The 23,533-nt window shown below is 40.3% G+C and overlaps 1 protein-coding gene across 10 annotated transcripts in view; it reads left to right on the top strand.

Moving 5' to 3' along the window:
- pard3ab (par-3 family cell polarity regulator alpha, b) overlaps window positions 1-23,533 on the top strand; it is a 277,414-nt gene that overhangs the window by 42,434 nt on the left and 211,447 nt on the right. For all 10 annotated transcript variants that reach the window (XM_008433894.3, XM_017309968.2, XM_008433899.3 and 7 more), the window contains exon 2: window positions 1,289-1,390. In XM_008433894.3, coding sequence (XP_008432116.2) covers window positions 1,289-1,390 — 102 coding nt within the window. The remainder of the gene's footprint in view (window positions 1-1,288; window positions 1,391-23,533) is intronic.

The following is a 23,533-nucleotide window of genomic DNA, read 5'->3' as shown; positions in this document are numbered from 1 at the left end:
TTAAAAGAATGCTGATCAAATTTGACACTTTATTCACAAAATGGAAAGGAAGAAACCAAATAAGTTTTATGCTGTTAAATTTAGACTTGTTGGATCCTGCATGCATTGGCAGACTTTTTTAAAACCTTTCCCTCTAAGGTAACAGGAACACAAGTGTTTTTGACCAATCTGCTGACTGTTTCTGACTTTAAGAGGAAATGAAAGTCTCACTAAGAGGATTCATTGTCCCATTTTATCAGCAACATGTTGTTGTTTAACAGCCTTCATGTGAATCCCCTCACACACTGATTAAAAGCAGCGTCGTATTCATGCTTTTCTGCCTCTTTGCTCGTCTTTCTCATCTGTTTATCGTGCGTTTAGCGAAGCTGTACCTGCCAGGCTGACTGATGCCCACATGCTGCACGCTCTGCAGCCGAACACAAATGAACATGATACACAAGCTAACCAGGGCGAGACCTTGTTTGTTCTCATGAGTTATTACCCAAAGGTGTACATTTTGCATATCAAAACCCTTGGATAAACATTCTTGATTGTGCAATCATTGTAAATCCTTTAAACACCTTTCTTTAAGTCTACCATTTATTGATCATTTCTGCCTTAACATGCATATCTGAAGTTTTTCCTGCTAGCTTTGACATATTGATAACAAAGATCTTTATTTCTGTTTTTTTTAGTGTTTCTAAATGTCAAAACATTAGCCGTGGGAATCTATCTGTGCAGTAGCTGTGAGTGGATTCCCGTCAAGCTCTGATGATTATTGAGGCCTCAGTGAACATCAGTGACATCTGGAGAAGATGAATGTGATGTTTCAGTTCATTTCCCCTGATAAACTCTGTATTTCAGTCACCATGGTGTTTTTAGAGGATAATTAAGTTCATCCATCAGTCCATCCTGTTACGTTTGTTCTCGTTTGAAGACGTTCACCTGAAATGTTTTTTTTATTTCATATCTGAATGGAGGAGGGAGAAAAGTTCATAAATATTTCCATAGTTCATTCATGGTTCTGTATTCATCCATCTGTCCGTCCAGTCAGTCTGTCCTTCGGTTAGTTTGTCCATCATTTGTCCAACAGTACTTGTCCATAGTATGAAAAAGGTAAAAATATCCAAGGGAGAGAGAAAGCGATTTGAATTGCAAATTGAATTTTGGAGAGCGTAAACTGAAAAATGTGTAGGAAGTTTAACCTTTTTTTTTTTTTTTTCTTGGTTTCAGTTTTAATTAAATCAATATGAATGTTAATTATTGGGTTTATTCACCACTTTTTTTTCCTTGTCTTCCTGTCTAACAGGATGCGAACTACTGGCTGCAGGTCCACCGACTGGAGCACGGCGACGGCGGCATCCTCGACCTGGACGACGTGCTTTGTGACGTGGCTGACGACAAAGACAGAGTGAGTTGTGGCTGGATAACCTGATGGTTTTTATACACTTGTGCCTCTTTTTGTCTGAGACGTTAGCGCCGTTCTTTACATTGATCAACAGTTTGTTGTAAATTTGACTCTTTGTGAACTCGTCATCCTGACATCCCGGCTAAGTTTGGCTCCTCTGTTCCTCTCATCGTCTTTGGAAGTGCCCAGAGTGTGAACCTGACATCAGAGAAGCGAACCGCGATTTATCGCTCAGAGGTCACAGGGTCAAATTCTGTTATCTGAAACAAAACGTGGACGGTGGCTGAGAGCAGAAGCTGTTGTAACATGGGGTCAGAGGTTAGATTTGCTGAGAAATTTATTTGCTTGTCTTTGTTTTTGTAACGCAAACCGGACATTGAAACGGTGTGGGTGTGATTTTCTGTGATGGTTTACTGAACGTGCTGAAAACTTTAGGATTTATTTTAAGGTGTATGGAGGGTCCAGGCTCTTTGTTGTTACGATTGTGACTCATATCAGTTATTTAAACTACTCAGTTTGTTTATAATATGCATATATCTGCAATAAAAAGTGCAAAGAAGAACTGAGAGCCGGCTGATATTCAAAAGATTGATCAGATTTACTTGCTCTTGGCAGCATTGAAGCATCACTCTTTGGTTGATGAGTGATTTGGTTTTCTGTCTAAATGTTTGGATTATTTTCATCCGGCACCGAAATGATCAGAAACACAGAATAATCTGATCTCCCCTTACAAGAAAATACACACAAAGTAAAGAAAAATGAGAAAAATCAAAAAAAAAAAAAAAAACAAAACCCAGCACAACTGTGTGAAATCAAGCTAATGTTGCAAAACACAAGAACTTATATTAGTGTATTTAAATATGCTTTAATTTCTTATCCAATATTCCAGACAATAACCCACAATGAAACAAGACATAATATACAACTTATGAAATGTGAGTTAAAAATGTTTTATTCTGGACCCAGAGTGTTGCACATCTTACCCAGTGCAGCGTTTAACCCCTTCCTGCATGCATCAGTTTACATGGCTGCGCTGCATGAGGTGCGTTCAAGTGCAATGGGAAATACTCACTGCTTAGTTCAAACAGGTACTAATAAAATAAAACAAACACATTTACATGACAAAGTAATGAGTGATTTGGTGAAATTCAGACTTAGGGCAGTGGTGTCCAAACGTTTTGCACAGGGGCCAAAATCCCCAAGTTTAAAGTATTCAAGGGCCACCAATGGCCCGCGGGCCGCACTTTGGACACCCCTGACTTGGAGACACAATTAACCTGTTACACCAGCATGGAGCACCTGGAAACCTCCACTAACTATATGATTTAGGTGAATATATGTAAAACATTTTTGGGACCTGCTGGTGTAATTTTGGCCCAGTTAAAGTCCAGTTTGATGCCCTTGAGGGGTGAAGATGAGCTGTACTTATTTTGACGTCAGCCTCGAAGCACCTCGTCTCTCCATTGATCCGGGCTGACGTAGACCTGGAGCGAGATGAGGCAGAGAGGAGGAACATAAAACATGCGTGAGGGTGCTTGCCCCTCTGAACATGACTGGTGGTCTCCTGGCAGCTGCGACTCGGCTCTGATATTCCTCTGGAGCTTTTTAAAGGCTGGAAGGAATGTCTGGCTCTTCACACTGGGACACATTTACAAGCTCACGCTGGAATCTTCGGAGTATAATATCCAGAAGCTTTCTGGTGCTTTCGCTCTGTGATCGAGGCCACGGCAGCCCAGTCATGTCTGAAATTATCAGCTTTTATACGGATTCAGAAAGTGTGATGTCTGCCAGGAAAAGCGGCAGCTCGTCCTCAGACTTGTTGATTATTTTCCCATATTCCCGTCCTCCCTCACTCACCCTTTCCTTCCCTTTCCATCTTCGTCTTATAAAATGAGACCAGCTTCTTCTTTTTTTATTGATAAATCAGCTTATCTGTGACCTTTATTAGCTCTGCTCTCTGAGAATTTAATGGGAATTACTTCATTTATCTTGGCTGCCAGTTTGAGACTGAATGTTTCTTTATTGTTCAAACTGGAAAACAGTCAGTCCAGTTTGGAGTTGAACTGGTTGAACTCTGTTTCCAGTATCTGTCCTGCTGATGATCTCTGAACTCTGATGCTTTTCAGTATTTGGTCGTTGCACTTTTTGTGTCCAGATGTTTATTTAAGGCAAAGACAGATTACCACACTATCTGAGTTTCTATTCTTATCTGTTGTCTAAAACTTTCTTCTTCTCTTTCTTGTATTTATTCCTCTTAACCTTCTGTCTTTCAACCTTTGCTTCCTCCTTCATCCCTTCTTTACATGTTCCCTTCTTTTCTTCCTTTTTGCTGAAGTTCCTTGTGCTCTTTCTCTCATTTTAGTCTTTTCCTTCCTTCCTTCCTTCCTTCCTTCCTTCCTTCCTTCCTTCCTTCCTTCCTTCCTTCCTTCCTTCCTTCCTTCCTTCCTTCCTTCCTTCCTTCCTTCCTTCCTTCCTTCCTTCCTTCCTTCCTTCCTTCCTTCCTTCCTTCCTTCCTTCCTTCCTTCCTTCCTTCCTTCCTTCCTTCCTTCCTTCCTTCCTTCCTTCCTTCCTTCCTTCCTTCCTTCCTTCCTCTCTTTCTCTCTCTCTTCCTTCCTTCCTTCCTTCCTTCCTTCCTTCCTTCCTTCCTTCCTTCCTTCCTTCCTTCCTTCCTTCCTTCCTTCCTTCCTTCCTTCCTTCCTTCCTTCAGGCTCTATCTTTGTATTTGTTGCATTTTGTCTTTAAATTTTCTTTCTTTTCTCAAAACGACTCCAGTCTGGAAGTCTCTGCGATTTTTTTTTTCTTTTCCATTAAAATGTCTTTGAACTAAAAAGCAAAGTCACATCTGGACCCAGGAACAAAAAAAGAAAAGAAAAGTTCAGTATTGGTTGCTTTGCAGCAGGATTGCTCACACTGTCCACAAATTACACGGAGACACGGAGATCCTTGACAGAAACTCGAGCTGTCCAACCCGGCGTGATGGAAACACCACATTTCTGTGTTTATATGTCGACCACAGAGGGTTTTAGGCTCTCTGCGTGCGTTATTCTTAAAATAATTAGATTTTCTCATTGTAATAATCCAACACAGACGTTCTAGCTGAAAGTCAGCAACCAGTTTTCTGCAGATTTTGAGCTTTTGTTACGGAGGCAACCTCAGATTGTTGATTTTTGTGTTTGTTGCTGATCCAAGCCCTTTCTTGGTATGAGCTGAATATAGAGCAGCCTGCCTCCGCTTCAGACAGGCGGCGTGACGGTCGGGACGGGGCCAGGAGGTTAAATAAACCCAGAGGAGTTTCCCCAAGCGGCCGCTTCGATGCTCCGTTTAACCCGTCACAGAATATCAGCAGAGGAGCCGGCTGCAAGGCGCGCTCCATGCTCCGTTTTAAACTCTGCCTCAGAGTAAACGGACTGACTTCAAGGTGCTGAAGAAATAAGATAATGAGCCTGGTAATTGGAGGGCGTCATAATTGAGAACATATGGATGAAAGAAAGGCTGACTCACCACAAAAGAAGAGTTTCTCTACAGTTATTGACCTGGTGTTTGTTTCTGTATTGATTTTTCTAAGTGCTTAGACGATAAGATGCAGTGAAAAGAAATCCCACCGGGCCTCCTGAGCAGGAGGTGCTGACTGGATATTTTTCTGAATAAATTAAAGTTGACCTATGATGCTTCCTTGAACAGGTTCGGACATGTCTGTGGGCGAAGCATAACATGTTCGTTATATTTTTTGCACAGAATCATTAATTGATGATGATATTTTAGTCTGATCAGTTCTGTACTTTTTGCTGTTTTAGGGATCTTGTCTCTTTAAATCCAAATAAGCTGCTGCTGGCCACACCTCTTCAAATCAACGTTTACACTCAAAATGAAACAGATGCACAATTATACAGCTGTACATCTTTGAAAAGCATTAGTAGAGCCTGGTGTACATCCAACAAGAATGCAGCAAGTTGTTTCTGGTAGTGAGTCGACAACAAAACACTTATCTTTTCCAGCAGCCATTGTACAGCAGTAAAACCAAACATGCTGGAACTCAGCTGTGGTTGCTAGGAAACGGGCAGGGCTTCGCTGTGGTTGCTAGGTAACGGGCAGTCCCTTCTAATTTGTGACGTTATATTCCGTAGGTTTTTTGAAAGGACTCATTTTCCAGACAGCAAAAACATTAACTTGCACATAGATCCCACGAGTCTGAACCAGAAGTGATCTGCGGCACTGGACCGCCGTCTTGGTAGGTAATCGCAGCCTAAGCACAGATGAACCAATAAAGATGGAGTACTCAAAAACTGTACTTATGTTGTTTATAAGTCAGATATGAATGAAGTGAGAGCTAGTTCTAAGTTTGTGGCTTGTTTATTGTAGCCATAGCAACTCCATAGCAACTGTTATGACCATTAGTTTCCGATACCTACCAAGATGGCTGTCCCAGAAGTGACGTCACATGAGAACAATGTATTGCCACAAAATGACTGGATGTTTTGTTTTTAAGTGTTTGTGCTGTTTTTAGGTGCAGTAGAAACACAAATGGAAATACAAAACCATGAAAAATATTAATTCTGCATAAAGGGGTTCCCTTTAAATACCTATATTTTGGACAATCTGGACAACATTTGGCACTGTTTCATATAAACTTGGTAGTTTTGCTGTTCTGGCGCCTGATTCCTCGCCTTTACCCGGTAAAACTAACTGAAGCGATGTCTGTCACGTCGCCTGAAAGCCATCTAGGGAGATGGAGACCATAGATAGAGCTGCTGTGACGGGACTGTGGCCTGGACCGGTGCCTGAGTGGAGCTGCTCCAACAACAGCATTGCTGGGATGGACGAGAGGTCAGCCAGAGCATGTGTGGTGGTTTAAAGAGTGAATCAGAACAGCCTCTTGTGTTTGGAAGACATTCCTGGGGTCCAGGTTGACGCTCTGCTCTGATGATGGAACGGTTTCCACGTGGTTCCGGTTTGCAAACAGAAATAAGTATAATTTCCTGAGTATTTTCTCTTACCAGGAAATTCCTCCAAATAAAAGGTGAATAATGCAGGATGTGATTCATGATAAGACTCAGAAAGCCTGATGACTTCCTGTCTTATCTTTCATCGTAACGCTGTGAGTTGAGCGTCTCCGTTTCATCGAGCCGACCCCTCCTCCAGTCTCACTCCGGAGGCAGGGCGGCTGATGACCTCATTTCTTCCACACTGGCCCTCCTCTTCTTCCTCGTCCTCTCTTTCCCCTCCTAATGAGAACCGGATGGTTTTTATATCAGATTCAGCTGGATGGAAGAGGTGTTTTAGGAAGTCCCTCATTAAGGGGACCCATCCTGACCAAACCGGGGGAGAATTAGGTGAAAATTAAAACTTTGCAATAGGGCTGAAACGATTAACCATGATTAATCAATTACGTTTGTTACGTTTTCAGCTGCTGCAGTTTGCTTTCACACTGCATTGAGCCAAAGGAACCAAAATAATTGAAAAGCCTGTTCCCCTCCTGGCCTCTAGGGGCGCTGCACCAAGAAACACAGAAGGAAATGACACAATCTCTGAAGAAGACACTGAACACAACTTCCTTATTCACAAAATGGAAACAAAAGTGGAGCAGCGTCAGATTTTAGTGCTTGTAGGATTTTACTCTAGTGTTTGTTTTGGTTGAATTTACCCAGCATGCCGTGCACCGTAGTCCACTTCCTGCTTTTGGTTAGCCACTGTAAAACGCAGCCTTTGAAGTGAATAACTTGGGAGCATGATCAGAAAAGCAGACAAACGTTTTAAGAAGGTGAACAGAAAAAGCTGGAGATGCAGTGCAGGGAGTATTTTATAAAATAATTTATGAATTCCAAAGAAACGTTAAATTATCTTTAATCCATTAATGTGTTCTCTGTCCAGTATGGATGGTTTCAGAGAGCAGAGGCCTTTCTGACATTCATGTTTTTCTCCCCATTTGTAAAACAAGTATTTGTCACCTTGACTGAAGGAAACATGAACTAATCGGTGCTTTAAAACATGATGCAGAGGAAGTCCGTCTGTCAGCAAAGCCCGCACCACTTCACCTTATCTGAAGGACCTTTTAACCAGGCAGAAACGGTCAAAGCAGCTACAGGTTACGGCTTGTCCTGTGTCTGTGTTCAGATTGATTTCATAATTGCCTCACGTCAATCTGTGGTTTAACATCTAGAAAGAAGCAGCCGCACGTTTAAACACAAAAAATGCTTTGGAAGCTGCTGAAACCTGGAGACGTTTCTGCTGGTCGTGCTCAAACATCCAGCCTTTTGTTCTGCAAACAGTGACTCTAGCCACCACACCTGATGGATGAAAGGTGCTTCCTTTATGTAATCAACGTTTACCTAGAAAATTCAGACATTTTTATTCATAACATGAACCAACAACTAGACTTCGTAAGAAAACTATACAGAAATTTATTTATATCAATGTACTCAGTTGATGTTGAAGTGAACCTTTACTGCCACTTCAGCTGACAGGAAATAATTTTTAGTCCAACAATAATAGTAAAACTACTTGATCCCCGTTTAACTTATTGTCATGATGTATTTTGCTCTTATCTCCAGAATAGCGGCTCTCGGTTTTGATTTGTTGTTGACCAACATCAGTTTCCAGGTTTTTCTATCATTTGAACCAAAACTACAAAGGTTTACAGCAGATAATACGACTGAGGCCTTAAATATATAAAATTGCACCTTTTATAAAGTCCAAGCTGCTTTGTGAAGTGATTACTCACAGACACTCGGGCAGCCTCAGCAATTTCGCCTTGGATAATTGTCACCCACACAGCTTGAGTCATGATTACGACGTTGTTTGCCTGTGTGTGTCGTACATGCCTAAACTTTGTGCAAGCCAAGTCCTTCGGAATAATTGCAGGTTTTTATTTCAATTATCTCAAGTCTGCTTCCTCGTTGGTCCAGGATTGCTTCAGGGTTTCTTCTCCAAAACTCCCATCCTGAATGGGTCATCGAACCAACACGTTTTATCTCCAGAACACCTTGCATCGAGGAAAAACTGATTTTAGAGGAATGAAGTCAAAGGCTCCAAGGTTTTGAAGGCATTTAAAAACTGGCAGGGAGTGAACACATCTGCCTTTTAGTGATTAAAGCTAAAGGAATCCTGTGTTTTTTGTGAATTGCTTGCATTGTCACAATATATGATAATGAGGAGCGAAATCTCGTTTGAGAAACTGAAGAGCAGATGTTGGGTTTTCTAGATGTGTGTGCTTTGTCTTAATTATGCAGAGGAAGGTGTCAGGAGAAGACAAAGCCTTTGTATGTGGAGCCAACAGGACTGTCAGGATTACAACAGATATCTGTGTGTGTCGGCCGTAATGAGATTAGGACTCCCCCTTCTCTCCTCTGCCTATTCTTCTTCTCTTATCTTTTCTTCATCCGTCTTATCTGTGCACCTTTCACCCCTCGTTGGATCAGACGTTTTGTTTCAGGCTCTAAAATACATTTTCTTTACAAACATCTCTGTAATTTGAGGTTATTTGACGCTTTTTATATGAGTTAGTCGCAGGTTTGCAGCTTTGATTCAACAGTAGTCCTCATGTTGTCCCCCTGTTGCTGTGATGCTGAAGAAAAGCTGATACCACAGGCTTGGTCTGCCCTCTAGTGGCGTCGTTCTGTAACTGCAGGAATCTTTATGTGATTTACCTTTTTTCTTATATTATTTATGGACTTTAACGGATGTGGTGGTGCAGATGTTTGCTTCTGTTTTTCAGGGTTTAATATGTATGGTGTATATTCAATATAATATTATAGGGTTTTATTTATATTTGCCTGGAAAATATGGTGAACGTTTTTTTCCGAGCCCTTTAGAGATAAAAATATATTTTCAGAATGTTTTTATGAAAATGTAATATTACAACTAATCAGTCAACGTTTTTTTATAGTTTTATGTAATTTGTGACCCTGTGTAGAGAATTTTCTCTCCAGTGGCATTCGAAAACTGAACGACAGGATTCAATCGCAACGTTTTGGATAAAGAAAAGAGGAAAAGTAAATTAAAAATATGTTTTGTTTGAAATAGAGATGTTTTAGTATTACAACACTGAATCTTATGGGGTTAAATAACCAAATTATTTTTTCTTTTCCCTCCCAAAATAAAGAAAAATAAACGTGCATTAGTTTTTTTACAAGTACTTAATGAGGGTCTGGCTGGTGTTTTGAATTCTTGGTGAGATCTTGAAGTTCTCACTCTGTTTCTACTTCAACCTCAAACTGTTTTAGTTTGCCATGTGTGTTTATCTTGTAACAGAAGAAACAGATGAATCTGGACTGTTGATAGAACAGTTCTGGTTCTGGTCTGGCTGATTGATTCAAACCTGATGCTGAAAATAATCTGCCAGCGTTAGTCACATTTAAGACACCAGGGGGCGCCAGAGGACGATTTTATTTAAATCGATTAACTCAAGTTTTTGATTTAACTCTAAATTTCTGACTTTGTAGTTTATTAATGTTTGTGTTAATTAATTAATTGACACAAATCAATTTTGTGTAGCAACCTTTTATATTTCTAATAATGGATTGCTTCAACTTTTACTGCCTTTTACTGGTTAAACCTAAACCAAAGATTGGTTATTAAGTTTAGCACAAAAGTTAGAAAAGTTGTTTTTTGCTGATTAATATCTTGCTTATTTCCCCTGAAATTGTTCCATGTTTGTGGATTGAGCAGCAGAGTTGGGGGCCTGGGTTACGACAATAAAATGTCAATTATCTGATGTAATAAAGTCCACAGGGTGAAAGTGTGGAAAAGCACAAAGACAGGCAGAAACCGTTAATTAGTGCACTGGTAGAGCACTACCAGTAAATCTGGACTGATTAAAAAAAAAATAAGCAAAACCGATCAAATTAAAAAGTTGGTCTTTGAAAAGTAAAAATATAGCAGATACCTGAAGAAAATTTAAATCTGGAGAGAAATGTTGGACTGAAATCTTTGGGCATTTCAACCTGCAAAAGAAAAACTTTTGTTTTAGAGAACTACGGATTTTTACATCTAAGAAAGTAAAACTGGAGGGAGAACTCTGAGAATTTGAACCTGGAGAACAAAACCGGACTGGGAATTTTGGAAATTTAAGACTGAGAAAGTAAAACTGGAGGGTAAATTTGAACCCAGAAAACAAAACCAGACCAAGGACTTTGGACATTTACAATTGAAAAAGTAAAACTAGATGAAAAATTCAGCAAATGTGATCCTGGAAAGCAAAACCAGGCTGAGAATCTTAGACATTTCAGGATGTCAGTCAGAAAAAGTAAAATCTGGAGTGAAAAGTCCGGAAATTTGAACCTGGAAGACAAAACCGGACCGATAACTGCAAGCATTTCAGTCTGAGAAAGGAAAATTAGAGGTAAAAACTTTAGAAATTTGAGTTTGGATTGGATTTTGGTTTGAAACATCTGGAGAAACATCCAATTATCTCTTAAATTTATTTAAATTTTTGTCATCAGTGGGTGAAATTTTAAAGTACTGCAATTTACTTTGACCAAACCTACTTCATCTTTGTAGTTTCATCTTAACCGAAAACCAAAAAAACAAATAAAAAGCCAAAGTTCTGCTTTGTTTGAATAAACCGAAGGAATTCTGGACATATTGCAGGACCAGCCAGCTTTGGTGTGTGAGAACTGCCTGTTTGGGTTTGGTACTGGTGCATTGTGGGTCTGACTCGTCTCCTATTTAACAGAGGCTGACATAGATGTTAAACAGACTGGATCTGCTGCTTCACAATTCAATTTACTGAGGTCTTCCTCATCTAAAGGCTCCTGGATTCATCCTCATGCTCCTCCACCAGGGGGCAGTGTGGATCCGAGTGTAGAAGCTCTTAATGCTGAGAAGTTTGACATGAATATGCTGCTTAGAGGGGTCCAGAAGAGGAGGATGAGGAGGATGAAGCTGGACTCTTAATAAGGCTCCAAGGCCTTACATCACACCCCGCTGGGGGCTTTCTGTCTGCTGGGAATGTGTTTAACGTTCAGCTGCTTTTACAGTATCTGTGAGCATCAGCCTGACGGGAAGAAGCTCGTATTCTGTGTTATAGTCCAGTGGTGGGTGGGTGGGGGGCAGATGCAAGTAGAATACATTAAATAATTTTTATATGAGCAGTAAAATATAATTTACACACATAAAACTTTAACATTTTTTATCGTTCTTTTTTTTTTTTTTTTATAAATTCCTCTGTAGGTTTTACTTCCTACTTCAGGAAGTGACAAGGATCTGATTGGTGAACAAACAGGATGTTGTGCTGAAATCAGTGCAGTCCCTTCCTGTAACTGTTGGTGCATGGAAATAAATGAGTCGGAACATAAACCGTGATTTATTACAGTAATTTACGATAAGACAGATATTTACGGATTAATAAGCAAACTCTGTTATATAATTTGTTATTTGGGGCTTTAGAAATGATTAATTTATAAACACGATGATAAAGATCAGCACCACAGTGCACTGTAGACGTTGGGTTTCAACTCTACTCCTCATAAACTCTCTGACCTCCAAGAAAAAGATCCATTTTCATTGATCCACCATATGATGTGGCCACCTAAAATCTCACATGTTTATCATCATTATTCTATAAAAAACCATGCTATGGCTTCAGTGTTATCAGCTTTCTTCATTTGAATTTTTTTATATAACGGTAAAATATACTTACTTGTAAGCAGAGGTTAGGGACCACAGCTAAATCCGTCTCTTAAAAACATTTTTATCTGCTTATTATATAGTTTAAATACTTAAATCTGTGGTTCTTAACCTTTTTTGAGGTACCGAACTCCCCCCGGCCAACACACAAAATACTTTGCGGTATTCTGATTTAGTAAAGTAATTATATTAGCTGTGTTACCACCCCCACGCCACTAGAGGCAGTACCAACCCCGAAAAGATGCGACTAAGGAGCAGATTTAGACTATAGAATTTGGTAAAAAACTGTGAGTTTTGCTGAAGTAATTAAAGACACAAGTTCAAATCCATGCTGAGAGTGAAGCTCCTTCAATCAGGGCTCCTCCGCAGCTCTGATTGGCTAAGCAATGTAACGTGATCCTCTGCAGCAAGTGACAGCAAAGCGGGGCGTCATCACGACTTTACACAAGTGTGTGTTTACCTTCGCGGCAGAGGCTCCGCCGAACCCCTGAGACCGACTCACCGAACCCCTGGGGTTCGATTGAACCCAGGTTAAGAACCACTGACTTAAATAAACCGTCTTAGCACTACAGCAGATGCTAATATCTACAGGTTTTCTTATTTCCACTAATCACCACCAATTAAATTAAGTGGCACTCCTGGATTGGCTGCTTTGCAAACACCAGCCATTAATGCGTCAACAATCATTGCACCCTACATGGTTTGGCTTTCTTGTTATGGAAGCACTGATGAGGTATAAATTACGTTCCAAACTGCAGTTTTATATGTGCAGTATGGAAAAATCCACAAACAGACAAATATTCCACAAATAATTTGGAATCACGTTTCATTGGAGAGTCCAGAAATGGATGAATCCGCAAATACTGAACTGGGATTAAGCTGAGTTATCACAGTGTCTGCTTCATTGGAATGTTTTCAGTCAGAAGCTTCTTGAGGACCACTGTAATACAGACTCCTGCGGGATATACTTTTATGGCACAGCCATCTAATCTAAAACAACAGTTTGAAGAAACTTGGATGATATGAGCAAATTTCACTTTGAGATGAATACAGTCTTTTTAAATTTAAGTGAATTTAAAAGTTTGATACTATGCTACACATTCTTTTCATTTTTCCCATTTCCATCATGATTTGCCAGTAAATACTCCACACCAGAGCATTATTATAAAAAAATACACTAAAGTCCAACAACTAGAGTCCAAGAATCTTAGTTTTCTGCTTCTGTAGGAGCAGAAAACCTCCTAAGTTTAGTTTGAGCAGGACTGTCAGATGTGATTGACTGCCCTGATATCCTGCCATTCACTCATTCATGCATTCATTCATTGACTGGCTCTGACCCGTCGGGATAAGGCCGGCCACCTCTCTGCACTCAGCACATGTTCAAGTCATTACCTCTAATCTGCAAGAGCCAAGTCGGCGCTGGCTGGCGCGCGGAAGTGTGTCTTCCTCCTCAGCGCTAAAATCTCAGGAACCCTTCTCCTGTTTTTCAAACGAGCGGATTCTTGACTCGTGGCCAGTCGCTCCGCTTTCTGACTCTTTATCAGATCCCAGCAAAACACCGAAGCCGAGCGGTGAGACATCCTGTTATCGGCTGATGCATGAAGTGACTAAAGAGTGAGGATGTGAGGTGTTTGGGGAAGAGGCGCTTCCGTTGAGAAGGTCAACTCCGGCCTTAAAGACTCAACGCTGTGGCTGCGTTCGCACAGCAGGCCTTCGCGCTCAACTCCAATTTTTAGCTGACATTTGATGGGTTTTGCGTAGTTGTTTATGCTACTTATTAAACCCGACTGCAATGAGACTTTCGTATAAATGGTTTACGTCCCCAAAAGTAACCCAGACGCACAGAAGAAGAAGCACTTGTAGAACTATTTATAATTCTGATAGTAAATGGATTTGTTTATGGATCGACTTTAAAGTTTATTTGGCAATGAGAGATATATCATCACAAGATGATATCAAACTAATGAAAAGAAAGCACAACTAATGGCGATGACGTTTTGTTTGTTTGGATGAGGAGTCGGAACCAAGCGTGGTGGGATTTTAATGTGATGCACTTCTGGGTTCCCATTAACTGTAAAACTTCACAAATTGAATTTCTGAAAATAAGTTTGCTTAATGAAAATATGGCAATTAAAAAAAAGTAGTTCTTCACAAAAAAAAACTGTTGTTCTATGATGAGCTGCATCGAAATAGATATATTTGGCAAAACTACAATAGAAACAACATTTTCGGATCACACAAGTCACATGATCAACAGCTGGATGTTACTACTGGCAGAAACGACAAAAAAGACAACAGTAGCATGAGGATGACTCCTTGTTTGTTTTTCTACAGACGACGTGCGGCTGGTTGAATCAGGTCTCTGACAGCATACATTTTTTGTCTCATTCAAACCTGTTAGACTACAGTTTTCCTAAAATGTTGCATAAGTCGCCGCTTCCAATAAGACGCCGGCGTCTCCTCTGATTGGCTGGTAGATGATGAGCGCTAGCACCATCGCTAATTTATGAGTAAATCTCATGTAGCTGTTTACATCCATCAGTTCTTTAAAGCCTTATCACGTGAACAAACTCATTCATGTGATTTTAATTTTTCATTCAATGCAAAATTTTGTTGTTTCAACATTAGCAACAAGGATTTATGCACATTTAAAAATGGAAATGCAGCTGCTGACACTGACTTCTGCCATAATCTCATAATCATAATTTTCAGTCGTTTACTGATTTCTGTTTTTTCTGATGCAAAATACGTCTCTCATCAATGACAAAAACGTCGGATAAAATTTAATAAGACTGTTCAAACGTGAAACACTTTGAAACTGTTGGATTCGCCTGCTGTTTTTAATTCGGAGACATGATGTTCACGTTTGAATTGACCATATTTGCTGTGAGATCCTTCTCGGTATGACATTTGAAAAGAGAAAGCACGAGAAAGTCAGGTTTTGTTGGAAATGCTGAAGAGTTCCAGCGCCGCAGACAGTGGCGCTGGAAAATCTTCACATAATTACTGAAAAAAATAGTTTGCAATTTTCCTAAGCCGCTATTGGTTGTGGTTCCTAAAAGATTTCCAGATGTCTCCCTGCGTAGGGTTTTACTTCTGGCAAAAAAGAGAAATGAGACGGGGGAATCATTTGATTCTCCAAACTAAAAGCTGAATCTGTTCAGCAAAGTGTTGAGCAAATTTCAAACTGCTCGGCTTCATTCCCTCTCGTCTCCCAAAACACATTTGCAAACACAGAATGTTTGGTTGTCATAACAGAGATGCTGCTGAACACTACGATGATGATGATGATGCAAGCACAGATACACACAGGAGGACACTTGGTCCCGTGTGGCTGCTGCAACAGACGCTGATAAGTCTGACGATGAAGAAAGACCTTCATCTCTCTCCATCGTCAGACTCTGCTGCTGCTTCTGCTGCTGCTTCTACTGCTTCTGCTTCTATTGCATCTGATGCTTCTACTGCTTCTGCTACTTCTGCTGCTGCTTCTGCTCCTGCTTCTGCTTCTGCTGCTGCTTCTACTGCTTCTGCTGCTGCTTCTACTGCTTCTGCTGCTGCTTCTGATGCTTCTGCTGCTGCTTCTGATGCTTCTGCTGCTGCTTCTGCTGCTTCTGCGCCTGCTGCTTCTGCTTCTGCTCCTGCTTCTGCTGCTGCTTCTACTGCTTCTGCTGCTGCTTCTACTGCTTCTGCTGCTTCTGCTGCTGCTTCTGATGCTTCTGCTCCTGCTGCTTCTGCTGCTTCTGCTGCTGCTCCTTCTGCTGCTGCTTCTACTGCTTCTGCTGCTGCTTCTGCTGCTTCTACTGCTTCTGCTACTTCTGCTGCTGCTTCTGCTCCTGCTTCTGCTTCTGCTGCTGCTTCTACTGCTTCTGCTGCTGCTTCTACTGCTTCTGCTGCTGCTTCTGCTCCTGCTTCTGCTCCTGCTTCTACTGCTTCTGCTGCTGCTTCTACTGCTTCTGCTGCTGCTTCTGATGCTTCTGCTGCTGCTTCTGATGCTTCTGCGCCTGCTGCTTCTGCTTCTGCGCCTGCTGCTTCTGCTTCTGCTCCTGCTTCTGCTGCTGCTTCTACTGCTTCTGCTGCTGCTTCTACTGCTTCTGCTGCTGCTTCTGCTGCTTCTGCTGCTTCTGCTGCTGCTCCTTCTGCTGCTGCTTCTACTGCTTCTGCTGCTGCTTCTACTGCTCCTGCTGCTGCTTCTACTGCTCCTGCTGCTTCTGCTGCTTCTGATGCTTCTGCTTCTGATGCTTCTGCTGCTGCTCCTTCTGCTGCTGCTTCTACTGCTCCTGCTGCTTCTGCTGCTTCTGATGCTTCTGCTTCTGATGCTTCTGCTGCTGCTCCTTCTGCTGCTGCTTCTACTGCTTCTGCTGCTGCTTCTGATGCTTCTGCTGCAGCTTCTAATGCTTCTGCTGCTGCTTCTGATGCTTCTGCTGCTCCTGCTTCTGCTGCTGCTGCTTCTACTGCTTCTGATGCTTCTGCTGCTACTGGCCCTCAGAGATCTTCCGCCCAGCAGGGAGCAGCGCAGCGTTTTTATCAGGCTCACATCCCTCCTTGCTGTCTCCCTCAGTTTGGAGGAAAAAATGCTAATTTCACCATCTAAGGAGAGCAGAGTGTATCTTTAATCACTATGCGCTCGCTGCATTTGCATAAAAACACTCAGAATAAGTGATAACATTTAAAATGTCGTCTTTTTGATGAAAATTTGGTTTAATTTGTCACAAAGCTTCTACATGTCGCATTGGCACTGAATTTACATTCATTTTAGCCTGATTACATTTGAGAGGAAGCGGCTTCCTGATTCTATTGTGCTGAAGCAGAATATCATGAGAACAGAGGAGACGGGGCCAGCACCGGAACCTGACCGGGCCGGGGCGGCGCCAGAACCCGACCGGCCGGGTCGGGGCGGCGCCAGAACCCGACCAGAATTAAAGTACCGATGAAGAACAAGAGGAAAACTCCTCACTTTTAACGCCATCAGCTCATATTTCTGTTTTTAAAAGATTAGAAGTTATTTAACTTTTTCATTTTAATTTAAATCAGATCATTGAATTTCTTATTTCTGTCCGTCCGTCCATCCATCCTTTATCCATCCATCCATTCATCATCCACCATCTTTTCCATCCATTCATCATCCACCATCTTTTTCATCCATCCGTCCGTCCATCCATCATCCACCATTTTTTCCGTCCGTCCGTCCGTCCATCCCTCTTTAGTTTGTTTTTCCAGAGCGTTAGTTGCTGATGTGATTCTTTGCCCCATCTGAATCCCTCCAGGTCTGTTAATCCGTCTTTAAGCAGTTTTATTCTTATCATCTCGTTCTTTGCCCAGAGTTTGATGAGAATCACAGTGATGGGACGGACGGCCTCGGTGCCGCCATGTTGCTACAGCTTTAACTCGTCGCCGCCGCAGGCTGCTGCTGTACAGACTTAGCGGCAGAAATGGCTGCGGCGTCCCCGGGGTTTGGTGTAAATGAGATTTGCTGGGGGGATGATTGGGTCTGAGGCGGGCCTGCAGATGGACCTTTATGAAATAACCTCTGCAATCTCAGACAGAGCAGCAGGGGAGAGTGCAGACACACATGAGGCCAGTGATGCACCTAAATGAGAAAAGGTGTGTGGCCGCACAGCGACAGAAAGTAGGCCGGGCTGTAATTGGCGCATGCACCGCTCTCCTGTCTGACTTTTATTTAACATTAACTGCAGAGTGGAAGATAAAGGATGAACTTTCTTCTGCTTGGCTTAAGAAGTCTGAAACTTATTTGATAATGAGTTATTAAAAAAGAGCAACTCGCAAAGAAGTTTAAACAAAAAGTTCAAGACTTAGAATATGTGACCTCAGCCTCTTATCTGAACTTTCTGTGCCAACATTTGAACAGTGAAGGAAAATAAATCACTTTATAAAGCAGTAGGGTGAGAAATATCGACCTAAAATCGGATCCTGGTATTTTGTATTTGTTGTGATAACATTATAGATATTTATAACTTCTTTCCAGGCTTCCTTGACTGTATGCCACACTTAGAAAAATACAGTTTTTGAAATTAGCTTCACCATTGATGTAAAAAGTCAACGGTGAAGTCAATTAACTCCTACACACAGTTAGTCATATTTTTTTATTTATTTATTTGTTGATGCTCTTATACAACCAGCAGTGCAGAAAATGGTAAAAACAATGGACTAAACAGAAAATGTATAAGTTTTTTTTTTTAAAACATCATTTCTAATTTATCATTGTTGTGATAAATCGCAATTCTTTTAGGAAAATGTTCACAATTCCGATAAATTCCCATCGCGGTCGGGCAGATATGCTCACACAAACGCAACTATAAGTTTGTGCGACTCAGAACTGTGACTTTTCTTTGAAAGTTGAACAATTCTGACTTGAATCTCAGCATTCAATTTTAATCCCAAAATTCCAACTTCAATCTGAAATTTCTTACTTTATTCTCAGAATTTTGACAGAATTCAGTTTTTTTTTCTTGTTATCAGACTTGTTTAAACTGTTTGTGTCCCTTTAAGCAAACCTTATCCTAAAACTCACTTCTACTAAACAAATTTGGGACAGGTTTTCTGTGTGAACAAGTTTTAATTAAATTCAGTTCAAATTCAAAAATACTTCAATGGTCCAAAAGGGGAATTAAATAAAAATGTACAAGGAAAAAGCTGTTACGCATATTGTTCTCACTGAGAGTAAATTCGGGTTTTAGGTTTTGGTAAAATGGCTGCTTTCTGCACGTTAAAGGGAGACGTTTCTCTCCACTGTCACCAGGTGCTTCCTCAGGATGACTCAATGCAATCAGCTCTGCTGGTACCGAGTGCATCCGGGTCAGAATATGACTAACACTACGACTGTATAATGAACTGGACCGATTCCAATCTGGACCGAGTTGGATTCCATGTTATTAGACATGGATTGTCTCGTAAAGTGCCTGCAGATAACATTTGTTGTGATTTGGTGCTGTATGACGGTGAAAAGCCGAGTAGCAGCTTCTTTTTTTGGCTCCCTCAATAAGCGTAGCTGTCAGCGATGCACTTACACTGAAGGATAACCGTCATTATTGAAGCCATAAACATCCAATGATGTCGCTATCAGAGGCATAAACTCATTTATGGGGACATGTACAATAGATGATCATGTTCCCTTCAATGAAAAAGCAGTTAAATCTCCTTTTTGAGGCGTTACGTGATGGAGCACAAGCAGGATCATAATAAGGAGAGAGAGAATAAAAACCATCTTCCACCAAGAGGAACTAAAATATCAACGTGATTTTCTGAACACAACACAGGCCGTGGTTACGACTGATTACTCTCTGAGTCTGAAGGTCAGAAACTGACTCACTGCTAAGTCAAAGCAGCAGACGGATGTTGAGAGTGACGAAGAAATCAGAAACCAGAAGGTCTCAGACGGAAAGATTTCCTTCTGGTGGTTCAGTTATAATATGTAGAATATACTGAAATTAACGTAAATTACTAACCAGATTATGCTTACCTCTTTGTTCTGTTTATAAGTGGAAACTCAATAAAAAATTTAATTATAAAAATAAAATCAGATCAGTCAGAATCTGCAGCCGGCTTGGCCACACACATCCACTGCATTTGGCCAAATGCAGCAAAGTTTGTAGTAGAAATGTCTTACTTTGTTGCTGAGAATAAAGTCAAAACATTTTATAGACTTTAAATAAAAGGAAAGTAAAAAACCCAAAAAGTTAAATGACTGTAAAGGTTCAATTAAATGTAAACTGTTGCATGTTAAATATAGTTTTTACGGTTTAAAAAGCAGAGATAATTCCCAATAATATCTTTTAAACATTTTGTTAATTGGGGAAAAAAACAAAAAATATGGCCCATGAATACTTTAAACTTGGGGATTTTGGCCCCTGGTGCAAAAATGTTGGACTTTTTGCCTCAACAGAAGAACCTCTGCACACTTCAAATCTTTACATTTTGTCCGTTTTTGTCATTTCAGATGTATCGCCAACCTCCTCTGTCGTTTTCTCTCTCAACCTTTTTCCACTTTTTCCAACTTTCCCAACCTTCATCCCCATCTTGCCCCCCTTCTCTTCATCCTGTCACCGTAATTGGCTGAGAAAAATTATGCAGACTTATTTAGTCCTCTCTGAAATCTCTCTTCGCTCGACTCATGCAAGATTAATTGCCTGGAGGAGTGGAGCAGCACTTGTTGTCCTCTTAGTTGAATTAATGTCGGAGCCGCTGAGCAGTCATGTTGCAGCCAAGCCACTGAGGTCTCTCTGTTTTTCATGTTCGTACCATTTTCTATATCCATTTCTGTATAATAAAGCCTTTAATGCTACCAGCGACTGGGAATATTTCCTGTGAAGTTGGCGTCCCGCTGGGAACTTCTGTTGATCACGGCTAATTTAGACCGAATCTATCTAGGATCAACTAAAGAGAAAGCAGGTTTTTTTAATGGTACAATGAAAATGATGTAATTATTGTGCAATGTTTGTAATGTGAGAGGTTTGATGAGTGTTATCCCAGTCATGGGAACTTAGTTCTGGAGCTTTATGAGGAATTAGGAAAAGATTCGCGGATGTGGAGTTGCAGCTTAGCTCATGAGAGGAAATCGAGAGAATATGGCTGGGAATGTTTGGGAATGAAAGCTCGGTTCTGAGTTTAACGTTGAAATGTTTTGCATTTTAAATAGTTTGTAAAATGTTCCTGGGGTCACGGTTTGTTTCATTGTTGCTCCTGAATCTGTGATGAGGTAAATGAACCTGATAATTGAGGCAGTGAGCAGAAGTCCAAAGTCTGGCTGAAAACTTTACACTTTTATTCTGTTAAGGTGAGAATCTGAAAGATTTGTTGGACTTATTCTATATTTGTTCACCACTGAAATAGTCTTTTGTTTCGTTTTTCTTCTAGAAGGATTCGCGGTGATGAAGATAAATACATAATTCAGATTTATTTCAATGGTTTTCAGAAAAAGTTGAAAGGAAGTCAGAGTTTAGAGTTTTTGAGTGATTTCCAAGTCAGTGTTGCTTCCTTGCTTCTTGCAGCGACCATCAATTCTCAGAACTGGTCTTAAAGGTAATTTTATTTATATAGCACATTTTCAGCAACAAGGCAATGCAAAGTGCTTACTTCCTCACTACATCCTCATTGGTTCAAAATTATACATACACGTTTAAAAATATACTCTTTTTGGCCGTTGACAATCTTCTTGTCCATTTTTGGTCTTTACGTTTCCAGTTGAGGTGAGTTTTTTTGAGTTTCCAGGAGTTTAATGTTTGTCGGTATTATCCAGTTACATTGTTGTCTTAAATCAATGATTTTAGTATCTGCAAAAAGATTTTCACAACTGAGTTAGTTGGCTTTGGTCCTGTAAAGAAAATACAAAATATAACCTAATTTATTAAAAACTTATATATGGTAACACTTTATTTGAAAGGGGTGAATAAGACTGTCATTACACTGTAATAAACATGAAATAACACCTGTCATGAACATGAATAAGCCTTCATGAATATTTATGACTGTTGTCATAAAGCATCATTTGGTAAATTATGACACTTTTAATACAAACTTGACATTATTCAAAATGTCTTTATGACAACTTGACATTAACCAATAAATCGCTGTTTAAACTTTACCTTTAATAACTTCAAGTTACCTAATTTTTAAAGTGCAATCAGTTAAACTTTTATAACAAATGTAAACAGTAATGATTTCTTGGTTAATGTCAAGTTGTCATAACAAAGACATTTTGAATAATGTCAACTTTGTATTAAAAGTGTCATAATTTACCGAATGACACTTTATGACAACAGTCATAAATATTCATGAAGGCTTATTCATGTTAATAACAGGTGTTATGTCATGTTTATTACAGTGTTATGACAGTCTTATTCACCTCCCTTCAAATAAAGTTACCACTTATATTTCAGTCTGTCAACATTTTTGACTCTGTGATTCAAACCTTTGCACACATTTCAGTTCAGTTTGCTTGAGAAAAAAGGTTGAATGAATCATAAAAATCCTAAAGCTAATTTAAACATATTGATGATGATTGTTTGGTAATTACTTCCTGAAGCTGCGATCAACCTTATCTTAATAATCCGTCGCTTCTGGATATTTTTCTTCAAAAGTTTGTTTTGCACCTTGAACAAATTCAATTAAAAACGTTCATTTTTTTCTCAGGCTTTGACTTCAACAATCAGTTTCAACTGGAACTGTACCAGTGATGAAGAGGAAGACGCCTTCCTCTCTGTAGGAGTTCAGGGGAAAATGTCCGATTCATCTGTGAAACTTGTGAGACGGCGCCGTTGTTAGCAGCGTTTCCTTAGCGGGGATAAAGGATAAACATCGTGGGGAGGAGAGAAACGACGTCTGCTGCAGCTCCCATTATTTTCCTTTCTGCTGACATTTTTCTGCCAAGCATGCAGCATCTTTTTAACGAAGATCACAGCCGTACAACGCGGGGTCACGCGCTCTTTTCTAATCCTTTCTCTGTTCCTAATGCAGCAGCAGCAGAGCTGTCACATGCATCCCTTTGTTCACACAGCAAATAAGCCTGTTTGCTTGCTCTTCCCTCTCTGCTGTGTCTCTAACAATGTGCATTGTGAAAGGTATCGTTGTCGCTTTTTTTCTCCTGTCTGCGGAGGATTAAATGTTTTATTTTCTCTCTTCCACTGAGATCCAGTAACCATCTACCGACAGCGGAAAACCGAAGCTGTAAAACTAATCTGGATCCGGTTCAGACCCGGGATCAGTTGTTGCAGAGCAGATGCCCAGCGATGATATAAAACAGCCTTTAGTATGTTTTTGTCTCAACAGAAGCTTTGGTGGATGGATGTAAACAAGCGAAACAACACATTTGTTGTTTGGCAGTTTAACTTTGTGTTCTGCATAATTGAGTTTGGGGCCTGCAGGGAGGCTCAGATCATTCAGCACAAAATGAAATGGATTTGCTAATACAGCCTGGTGTTGTACCAAACGTCTCCTGGCTCCGGCTCAGTCAAGTGTTTCGGTTTGAGAGAGATGGAGGGAATCGAAACTCTGCAGAGGTTCGAGTTCGTCAGAGTCCTGCGGTCTGGAACTTCACATTTACACTTTCACATCCACAAGCTAGCACTTTTTTAGGGGGGAATTTTGCGATAAATCTGCACAAAACAATCTAATAATTTTGATTATTATGATTTGAGAATAAAAATCTGAAAAGTGTGGCATACATTTGTATTAAATCTAAGTTATTGACATTTACATGTGATTAAAAAACAAAATTGCTATTTAAAAATCTGCAAAAATAGTTTTTCTGTCATTTTTCCCTTTCTCTCACTTTCTTAGAAACCAAGCTTTACTTTTTTTTTCATTCCCCCAATTTTTAATTTTTTTTTCTTTTTTTCTCCTTTGCCCCCTTTTTGCCTTTTTTCTCAGAAACTGAGCATTTTCTTATTTTCTTTTTCCCTCCCATCCTATTTTTTTCAGTCCCTTCTCCTCTCATCCCTCCCTTTTTTTTCTCTCTTTTTATTTCCCCAAGCTGGAACATTTTCCCCTCCCATCTATTCCCTTTGCAGT

The sequence above is a fragment of the Poecilia reticulata genome, chromosome 17, assembly GCF_904066995.2.
Source record: "Poecilia reticulata chromosome 17, P_reticulata-male-v2, whole genome shotgun sequence".
NCBI classification, from domain to species: domain Eukaryota; kingdom Metazoa; phylum Chordata; class Actinopteri; order Cyprinodontiformes; family Poeciliidae; genus Poecilia; species Poecilia reticulata.
The sequence above is the reverse complement of the archived record's forward strand: the minus strand, read 5'-3'. Positions and strand labels throughout refer to the sequence as shown.